This window comes from Anneissia japonica, unplaced genomic scaffold (genome assembly GCF_011630105.1).
Source record: "Anneissia japonica isolate Jap-2015-1 unplaced genomic scaffold, ASM1163010v1 scaffold287782_len627234_cov183, whole genome shotgun sequence".
NCBI classification, from domain to species: domain Eukaryota; kingdom Metazoa; phylum Echinodermata; class Crinoidea; order Comatulida; family Comatulidae; genus Anneissia; species Anneissia japonica.
The window spans coordinates 234320-245545 of record NW_022695201.1 but is presented as its reverse complement, the minus strand read 5'-3'; the positions used below and the strand labels follow the sequence as shown (position 1 = coordinate 245545).

Genomic DNA, 11226 nt, shown 5'->3' with positions numbered 1-11226 from the left:
TATATATATTGTTGTGTTCGGTTGTTTATTGTGTACAATGTTAATTTTTTCTCTATGTATTTATTTTTTTACCATTAAGGCATTCATAAAACGGACTTTAATTTTTTGACAGTCTTCTTACTTTTTCTTCCACCCTATATACTGTTCACTTTCACCTATTTTATTTTTTCAAAAACCGATTTTGTTGACCTTAATACAGTAGTTTTACATATGTATAAAATACTGATCAACTGTCTTTATTGATTCTTTTAATTTGTGTTTGGAATGAATTTATGTTTGCATTATTACAAATTATTGCAATTTTCTGAACTTTTCTTTTACTTTCTTCGTGTTATGATCATGATTGTTTAATTTATATGTATTTATCTTGTATTATTTTCAGAGAATGAAATTAATGTTTATTATTTTATTGAATTGAGCAGGTGTTTGAAAAGGAGGTTAGTGGAGATGGTTTGACCGACAGACTACTTTTCTCTAATGAAGGAATTGATGATGTAACCTCTGTCAAAATAACTTTAACAAATGTTCCCGATGAAGAAATTCAGGTGACATTTGAATTTGTTGGTTGTATTGAAAATGGTAAGTATAATCTTTATAAAATCTATTAAAAAATGTTATTGAATTAATTAGTTTTACTTCAATAAATTTAGCATATTTTAAAAACTTTTGAAATACTTTTAATTTTTATGTGCAGTATATACAACCATAATGCCTACAACTACAACAGAGATGCCAATAACCACAGCAGAGATGCCAACAACCACTACTGAGATACCGACAACCACAATTATGCCAACCACCACAACAGAGATTCCAACAACTACAACAATGTTGCCAACAACAACAATGAATCCAACGACCACAACGGAGATGCCAACAACCACAACAATGTTGCCAACTACAACAACTGAGATGCCAACATCTACAACTACAATGATGCCGCCGACAACAAGAGAGATGCCAACAACCACAACAATGTTGCCAACAACAACCACAATGTTACCAACTACAACAACAGAGATGCCAACAACTACAACAATGTTGCCAACCACCACAACGATGATGCCAACGACCACTACTGAGATGCCAACGACTACGACTGAGATGCCACCAACCACAACAATGTTACCAACTACAACAACAGAGATGCCAACAACTACAACAATGTTGCCAACCACCACAACAATGATGCCAACGACCACTACTGAAATACCAACAACAACAACTGAAATGCCAACAACTACAACAATGTTGCCAACAACTACAAAAATGATTCCAACAACTACTCCTATTCATGGTATGCTTAATATATTTGGTATAATTTTCCAACAACTACTCCTATTCATGGTATGTTTAAAATATTTGGTATAATTGAAAGTTGTCTCTCTTGTGTAACATAATTATTTAATCATTTTTTGGTAATATATTTATGTGTTAACTATGTGTTGCCTTCAGAATGTGTTGAATCTCTGAGGACCATCAAAGATCGTTTGGAACGAGAACGTAGTACAGAGGCTGGTGAAGACAACAGTGGTATCACTCATATTGGATCACCCGGATGGAATCCAAGTATTGATTCATTCCTCGAGGCTGTATATTCACAACCTTTGAAAGTAACAGGTGTTGAAATTAACAGCAAGAAAGCTGCAATTATAAGCTTCACTGTTTCATACACAAAACGTGGTAGTGATGTTGTAGAACAGATTGTTGATGACAATGAATCTCCAGTGGTAAGAAATTTAAACATTGATATTAGGTTATTAAGACTTAATTGTCCTGCATTGTAATTAATTATAGAATATTGTTTTAAGCACTCTATTCAATATCTATCTTGAATAACATCCCTCTTCAATTAATGTTGTTGCCTTTACTAATTTTCCCTTCATTATAAAACCGAAATAGCCGTTTATTTCAAAGTATCTATCCGCTTGATAGCCATGTAACTTAGTGACTATTTTGGTTTCTTATCTGAAGAACCTTTGTGTGTTAGTGTATATATATTTATCTTGTTCTTCTTTTCTTGTTCTTGCAATGTTCATTTTATTTTTCTATGTATTTATTTTTTTGCTATTTAGGCATTCACAAAACAGACCTTTTGGACAGTCTTCTTCCTTTTCCTTCCACCCTATATATTGTCCACCTTTACCAATTTTATTTTTTAAAAACTGATTGTGTTGACCTTGATTGTTTTACGTATGCATAAAATACTGATCAAATGCCTTTATTAATCCTTTAATTGTTATGTTTCAAATGAAATAATGTTTGCATTATTACAAATTATTGCAATTTCCTGGACTTTTCTTTGACTTTTTTCGTGTTATGATTATGGTTGTTTAATTTATTTGTATTCATATATTTGTATTGAATTGAGCAGGTGTTTGAGAAAGAGCTTAGTGGAGATGGTTTGACCGACAGACTACTTTTCTCTAATGAAGGAATTGATGATGTAACCTCTATCAAAATAACTTTAACTAATGTTCCAGTTGAAGAAATTCAGGTGACATTTGAATTTGTTGGTTGTATTGAAAATGGTAAGTTTATTTTAACTGAAATAAAATACAATTTGTTTAGTTGTAATGATGTTTGTATCATATTTAACATCTTTTACTTGTATAAAAAAAGTTATAGCAAAAATTAAGTTGACAAATTACTATATTAATAGTATAAGAAGAGTTGATAATTCCGTACCAATAGAATTGTTGACAGACATTAAAGTACTGCAAAACACTTTGACATAATTGAAACATTGATTTTTATTGCTACGAAATTTTCGGATATATATATATATATATATATATATATATATATATAATAATAATAATAATAATAATAATAATTGTCGACTTATATAGCGCATATTGTAGGGACCTATGCGCTTACTTTATTACTCCCGGGTCACTGATTCAAGCATATATGGAACACACACTCAAGCCCCATGGGGCATATATGAAACTGGAGGGCTGCATTGGCAAACAAGATAGAAAAAACAAAAACTCCGATGATATGGTAATAAGTTGCCAGATATATAATTTTATTCAAGTGAGCAAACGTTTTCGGTTATCAAAATCAAATATCAGATGAACACGGTTGACATTTCAGGATACGAATATTTCAAGAGCACTGAACAAACACTATAATCAAAATAGATTTGATACATAGGTGTGGTATAAACTAAGAATAAGTTAAGTGTAACAATGTAAGAATAGAGAAGCTGGATCTAAACTGTAGCTGTGATATCTAATAACGGTCAATGAATGTATAGCCACTCAGAATGCCACGATCTTTGTTGAGGCCTTGTTTATGCATCTCAGCGCATCTTCTGGATTTCGTTGTTTTGTAACTATTGCCTATAATGATGAATCGGAGGTTAGATATTGAGTGGCCTGGTGAGTTAAAATGCTCACTGGCTGTAGATTTTCTATTCTTTTTTCTAATGCAGCTTTTATGATTATTCATTCTAGATCTTTTGCTACAACCAGTTTCTCCTACATAATTAGGAAGTAGTGTCTGTCTCTTATACACATCTAGATGTGTATAAGAGACAGCTACTGTCTTCTCGTTAATTTGAATCCGATTAAAAGCAACTTGCTTCATCCTTAGTACGTAATACGTGACACCAGGAATCCTAAAGGCACTTATTCAGTGAAAAAGATCAACATGATAATTATCTTCTGAAGCATTTAACCTGATTCCATTCACTACCTTGATGTCAAGACCTTAAGCTCTACACTATCAGTAAATTAAAACATGCTTATTCCACGAATTTTAGCTTTCATAACTGAGGGCGACTTTTAATCAAACAGAAGAGATATTATAAATAAATAAGAAAATAAATGAAGATTTTCAGAGCATAAGTATAAGTCTGTTTCATTTACAGTAAATTTTAGGAGCGTTTTTATCAATGTTGGCATTGAACTATATGTATTTATATGTTATAAATAGAGTACACAACAATGATGCCAACTACAACTAAGACTACCGTAACCACTGTCCATACAAGTACTATGCCACCGACAACTTTTGTAACCACTGAACAGTATACAACCTCAGTTGGTAAGATACACTAAAAATGTTTTTATCTATACGTACGCTTATCTACATCGGTAAGTTTGTTAACAATCAATAAATTAGGAATAGTTTATGCAGGGCCATAGTGTGGATTGTTGTGCAAAACTCGATCGGTTGGGGTCAAATAGAAACCCCGATTGGGTCAAGGGGCTCATTAAAATGTAAAGATATAATATTCCCTTTTCAAGTTTTATTTCAGAAAAAAAATGTCTTTTCCGAATTTTTAGAGGTGGGAAGGGGGAAGAGGTGCGTACGCACCCGTCACACCCCCTGGATAAGGATACAGGACTGCTGAGACTGGGTATAGCATGTTAATAATATTTTATAAATAATAGTAATGGTAATGATAAGGGTTATGGTATTGATAGGATTAATGGTAAGGATAAGGACATTTCTTTGAAACCAAAACTATAATTTTCTAAACATATTTGTTCTCAGTCCCAACAACAACTGGTGTTGTGACAACAACACTTCTGCCAATGACTACAAGAATTACCACCATCTCTACAACACCTGAATGTGGCCCCCACGAAGAATATAAGTGTGGATGTACTAACAACTGCCGTACTGTTGCCCACAATGGTAACGCATGCAACGATCAACCATGTCTTGAGGGATGTCATTGCAAACCTGGGTATGTTCGTGAAAACGGTCAATGCATTCGTGATTACGAGTGTCCATGTTATTACCAAGGCGTTGTCTACGATGTAAGTTATGTTATGTTATTTTTTCCCTTTTATTAGTCATTAGTCAGTATACACATCAACTGTGTATAAATGCTTTCCGTTTATTAGAGAAATATGGATACAATAATATCATTAATTGGTAACGTGTATGTAATTTGAAATAACTGAATCATACATCTTGCTTAAGAGCGCCCTCATAAATGCATCATCAACCATCATAATCATTTTCTGACGTGAAATTAATTGCTATAGAGATGACTAATATCACGTATGACCTAGCGAAAGTGCTATGCAAATGATGTCACTGAATAAATCGAAATTACATTTTTTAAACTAAAATTAACATTAATGGTATACTCAGTTGAAAAGAATATAATACACGAGCCATAACATGGTATTGTGGTCCAACTCTTACACAGATAAAATCAAATATTCATAATCAAATTTGTGTGTTGAACTGAATGATGTCCTCAGTAATATCACTTATGAAAACAACCACAACTAGGCTAAATCTGTGTAAACTAATTTTACTCAGTAAATGATAATAATAATAATAATAATATGTCATTCCTATATAGCGCTTAATGCCTTAACAAAGCCTCTGAGCGCTTCACATTACTACACCGGTCATTGGATCAAACACATATGGAACACATTGAACACCAAATTAAATTATTAAATTAAATTATATTATTATTCCATAATATTGCGGCTAGTAATCAGCGCAGTTGTGTTGGAACCTACCAGGTACATTTTCTAGTTTATAAGCTGTTGTTATAATTATTTTGATACTTACATCATGGAGGAAGTAGTGTAGAACCCCTCCTTTGGGACACCATTATTTAGGAAACACCACTATTTTCAGTGAAATGAAGGAAATAATATATTTTAACACTACGGCCAACCCCTATTAAGGGGACACTTTTATTGTATCACAACTACAGCAGTCTCAAAATAAGAAAATTCATTCAACTTTATATTTTGGCACACTTTGAGAAATAAATCATAATTTTCTCCCCTGAAACCTTAGAGTGAACAACTAAACTAAACTAAAATAACTAGCTTCTTAAATCATACTACTCAAGCTGGTCCAGAACAGTGCTGCCCGTATAATTACACGTACCAAGAAATTTGATCACCTCAATCCAATTCCCAAGGAACTACGCTGGTTGCCTGTTGACTATAGAATGCAATTCTAGTTGCTGCTCATGACAAACCAATCTTTAAATGCACTTGCTCCATTATTTCTCTCCGACCTAATTCACTGCAGAATTCCTTCTCGTAACTTTATATAAACACCTTCTTAACGTTCCAAGATGCACCTCAATTTTTGAACTCTTGTCGTGAAAATTATCCACCAATATACAAATTTTGAAGAAAAAATTTAAAACGCACCTTTCAAATTCGCATATTTTGAGCCCTACTGAACATTAATCTCGTACTATGGATATTGTCACTATATAATGATTGATTGATTGATTTATATTATCTTAAGATTTTAATTCAATTGTTGTTTTTATTTAATATTCTAATTTTTATATTTTGTAATCGGACACTCTGTTTTACAGGCTCATTTTTATTTGTTATTTTGTATTGTTCATTTCATCTTTTCTATTTTATAAACGTTCTTAAAATTTTGATGTATACATTTTGATGATTAAGTTTGTTGACTTGGCTTTTTTTTTTAGTATGGAGACGAGGTTGACATTGGTGAGTGTGATGTTGTGTACTGCACAGCTAACACTACAGCTCCAATAGAAGACCACGAAAGAATAAAGTTGTGCAAAATTGATTCCTGTCAGGAGGGTTACCAGCTTGTTGAACCTGTCAATGAATGTTGCCGATGTGAACCAAGTAAATAATAATTGATCACATACAGCAGGGAAATAAGTAAATTATTATTAAAGTACAATTAATAATTAAGGATCAAATGTAAGAGAATTCAAGATCAAAAAGCTTTACAGCAAGCCAACTATACTAAGGCCTACATTGAAATTCTTTATGTAACTAAAGATTAAACGTTATATATTGCAAGATACTTATGTCTCTATATGCTTAAAATGAGTACAGCAACATAGTCTAACTCCAAATATTACTATTTTACTTCAGTATGTGGACCAGGATTTGAATGGGATGACTACTGCGTGTGTCACATGACTTGCGAAAACAAGAACCCAGTGTGTGACCAGGAGGTTTGCAGTCCAGGCTGTAAATGTCCAGACAACTTGTATTTTAACGGAACTCATTGTGTTGAAAACTGCAAATGTGACAATGAAGATCATGGGGTTTGTTTTCTTGTTTTTTTTTAACATGGATTACAGTGATTCCACATAGATGAAAGTACATCTTGTGTTTATATATTTAATAAAGAAGATAAAATAAACAAAGTATACAACGATGACGGTGATGATGATGGTAGTGGTAAATATAATAATATGGGGATAATAAAAATAATCTTTATTTGAATCTACACTTTATAACAGTGGCACACGAGAACGGTGCGTCCACAAAGATCAATAAATATACAGTATATGAAACAAACAGAAAAGTGACCGACAAAACCAAAGACATAATCAAATTATAGTGATACAGGCTTATGAAATGCTAACCACAGATACCGTGTAGATATAGCACATTATCTATAGATGCGCTAGTGTATGTGAAACTCCAATAATTAAATTATAATTATTATAATACGATTACAGCCAAACGACGTATGGTATCCGGAAAATTGTAAAGTCTGTAGGTGGAGTAACTATGAAATGTGTGAAAAGGAATGCGAAGAATATTGCCCACTTACTAATGACAACTGCGAAGAAGGGGTGAGTTCGCTAATCAACGTTTAGCTACTGTGTTGTTAGTCTTGTCGGCCGTGCTCTTCCGATGATGTACACTTGTTCAACTTATTACTTAACAGTAGTTGCCTTATTTAGGAAGTGCTTTACTCTTATTCTTTCTCAGTTACTGATGAGACGTTGTTACGTAAACAAATATTGAATTCAAATGCCCGGTGGGAAGGGACAATGTTGCCGATGGGAGCTTAACTGAGTATGCAGAGGCTGCCAAGAACCCCTTTGAGAGGCCCAAGGGGCAGGCCCATAAAAGTGTCAACACTAGATAGTTGAACGGCTTATTACTTCAATCGTAGAATCTCGTTATCTGTTAATATTACATAGGAAATTTTACCTGACGAATTGTGTTGACATCCATGTCCAATTGGGAAATATTTCCACACTCTCTCATTGGAAATATCACTTCACCGTTTGTGTATATCGCATCACCCGTTTTATCACTATACATTATACTTTTCAGTTTGCTTTATTATTAATCTTTTTGTATCTAAATTATGTGAAAGCTTTAATTTTGTGCTATAGTTATTTAAAATTTGTATTTTCAGTATGTTTTGGAAAATGATCCTGAAGATGGTGAATGTTGTAGTTGTAATATTATATGTAAGTTTTATGTTGTTCATGTTACAAAATAAATATTATGAAAAAAATTTTTCCCTATGATTATTGAGAACACAGGACAATGACAGAAACATAAAATTCATGATTTCAGCAAGGGCTTGAAAAAATACAGTAAACATTAAAGTAATGGATGGACATAATGTTTTTGAGAATTATTAAATACTTTATATATGCTTTCATTTTGAACAGTAGAAAAAAAATGTCACAAATAAGTTTTAATAATTGTGTTTTTGCTGTTATAGCACGCTGCGTTTACAATAATGTAATCCACAAAGTTGGCGATTCGTGGAGCGTAAACGACTGCAAGACATGTGAATGCGTTGGTATTGAAAGTATTGAGTGTGAAACAATATCCTGTTCACATGTTGTTTGTGAACCCGTAAGCTAATCTTTCTTATACATAAAAGTTCAGTGTATTTGATTATGTGTTTATAATTATTATTTATGTGATTGTTGTTTAATGATTCAAATTAATTATTAGTGGCTCTGACAGTCAGTGATGATAATCGCACATACTAGTATGTGGAAGCTGGTTCAGCAATTGATATAACTGTTGCATATATTAGGCCTACTTTTACTATTAAAACACATATAGTTTACATTTTAATACTGTTTTTTAAGGGTCAACACCCTGTGTCAGTTATTGGAGAGTGCTGTGATGTATGTGGTATGTACTTCATATATTTTTTACAAAGATAATAAGGCATTAATATTTTATTCATTATTGTTATTGTCCTTATCATCACCATATAATATTTGATAATGTACAAAAAGATAAATTGTTATTGACCAACTATAAACTCAAATTTCAACACAGTAGAATGTGTATCTATATTTCATTTGATATTACCCAGAAGGTATTTAGTTTTCAAAGATGTGTATAAAACTTTAAAAATAACATTGACGATTTAAGGTAATGGGTGATGAAAATCAGTTTTCCACTAAGCATAAACCTCCATTCACAACGTTAACTTTTATAGTTACGAGCAAACTTGCAGATGTTCAGTGATTGTGCTAATTTTTTATATTTAATAAATTACATTATAAATAACGGCCTAAAACAAAAATAGTTTGTATCAATAGAATTTTTCTTATCAATATAATTATTAGTGTCGTGTTGCATAAAATCTGAGAAATTAGCAATATATTTTGTTTTATATAATTTACAGTGGGAACCACAACGACTGTCTTGCCTACCACTGTGGCTGAAACGACAATGTTGCCAACAACGACACTACCAACAACGACAACGCTGCCAACAACGACAACTCTTCCACCAACAACACTTCCACCAACAACAACCACTTTACCATCCACCACAGAGATTCCAACTTGCTCCAAGTTGTGTGATGATGGAAGTATGCTTTATAGTGATAGCCTCATTTGCAATGGCGAATGGAATTGTCCAAATGGAGAAGACGAAGAAGGATGTGAAGGTAGGAGTTTAACTTTTATTATAACTAAACTAGTGGTTAGAGGTAAACATTTTGATTAAGTTCATGAAAAAATACAATATATTACGAATATAAACTTTTTTCACTATAATTCATTCATACAAATTACATGAAATACATGAAGTCCTAAAATTAGGCCTACACAAACTTTAAATGAGTTTATATAAATGTTTTACATTTATTTTATGTAGTGTTATCGGTATAATTTAATAAGTGGATGTAATGTATTGACGAGTTGGCATCAACAAAATGATTTCTCATTATAAAAAAAACATGATGTTCAATCATTTCAGGTTCTGAAACAACAACACTTGCTTCTACTACTGCTAATGTTCCACAAACAACAAAATATCCGCGTAAGTTTAACAAATTGATGTTATTGTGTTTATTGACTGGTTTAATAATAGCCACTCCCTATTTGAAAAGGCAGAATATGTGTTAACATCACATTTGTAGTATATTGGAATGTTGTCGAGAGTTGACTAGACGGAGCTAATGCTTTAATGCTCATACCCATGCATGATTATGAAATTATAGTGTGGTTTAACTTGAAGAATTTATTAGCTATCTAGACAGCTCCTGTTGAATACAGAATATTTGTGTTCAATTATATTTATTTTTTTAAAGTTGAGATATTAATAACAATATTATAATTGTTGATTTTTTGTTTAGGCTGCCCATCAACATGTGATTATGCCCTAACATGTCAAGAGCGTGCAGAAATGCCATTTGGCGGCATTTGGAATAGTGCGATATCTATAAATCCGCCATTTGAATGCGCCCTGCTTCCATTTAATGCACTATGTAGCTGTGCTCCGGGTGCTGAGCGTGATGATGGGAACAATGAAGACGCATTTTTTAATTTGATCGCTGGATTACCTGGTAACACAGGGATGTGTGTCAGCCTTGAGGAGGAAGACTGCGGTGGAGAGTGTCTATTAGATGAGAACACTATTATTACTGTAAGTATTTAACCAATGTCAATTGTATAACAGCTAACATAGTATGATAAATTTAGATAAACGTTTTTAAACAGTTCGATCAATTTAGCAATTATGATGACATTTATTAATGCAACAACCATTTATGAGTTCTGTGTAATTTTAATTAAATAACATAAGACCATAAAAACATTTTTAAAGTACTGTATAAGCCTGCCAGTACTGGGTATATTTGACATTTGCTCACATTAGCCCCAACACCTGATAAACTATTAAGAGGTAAACAAATCAAGGACTTTAAACAGTACAAATAAAAGTCATTGAGAAATTTAGGTTGAATCGCAACGTAAAGACAATTAGAAAAAAAGTTTGAGAGTGCTATAATAATATTTATTTGACATTTAACTTTTACAACAGTTACAGCACACAAGTAAGTGGCGCAGTCAATCTTAAACTAAACTAACTTATATATACAAATACACATAGACATAGACATACATATATACATACACACCATACGTACAGATATATGCCATGTCCGGGCACTTGCAGGCGCCATTTCCTAAATTTTGCTCACCTGACTCAAAGGTATATGTGTACTATCATG

The 11226-nt window shown here is 32.5% G+C and overlaps 1 protein-coding gene across 5 annotated transcripts in view; it reads left to right on the top strand.

The window, feature by feature from the left end:
* LOC117101431 overlaps window positions 1–11226 on the top strand; it is a 115352-nt gene that overhangs the window by 62253 nt on the left and 41873 nt on the right. For 4 of the 5 annotated variants that reach the window (XM_033241410.1, XM_033241408.1, XM_033241407.1 and 1 more), the window contains 15 exons: window positions 423–579; window positions 695–1297; window positions 1456–1730; window positions 2375–2531; window positions 3943–4053; window positions 4507–4775; window positions 6443–6608; window positions 6864–7039; window positions 7460–7576; window positions 8152–8206; window positions 8467–8603; window positions 8846–8891; window positions 9394–9660; window positions 9972–10034; window positions 10351–10640. In XM_033241410.1, coding sequence (XP_033097301.1) covers window positions 423–579; window positions 695–1297; window positions 1456–1730; window positions 2375–2531; window positions 3943–4053; window positions 4507–4775; window positions 6443–6608; window positions 6864–7039; window positions 7460–7576; window positions 8152–8206; window positions 8467–8603; window positions 8846–8891; window positions 9394–9660; window positions 9972–10034; window positions 10351–10640 — 2889 coding nt within the window. The remainder of the gene's footprint in view (window positions 1–422; window positions 580–694; window positions 1298–1455; window positions 1731–2374; window positions 2532–3942; window positions 4054–4506; window positions 4776–6442; window positions 6609–6863; window positions 7040–7459; window positions 7577–8151; window positions 8207–8466; window positions 8604–8845; window positions 8892–9393; window positions 9661–9971; window positions 10035–10350; window positions 10641–11226) is intronic. The other variant, XM_033241409.1, reaches the window with a different exon arrangement.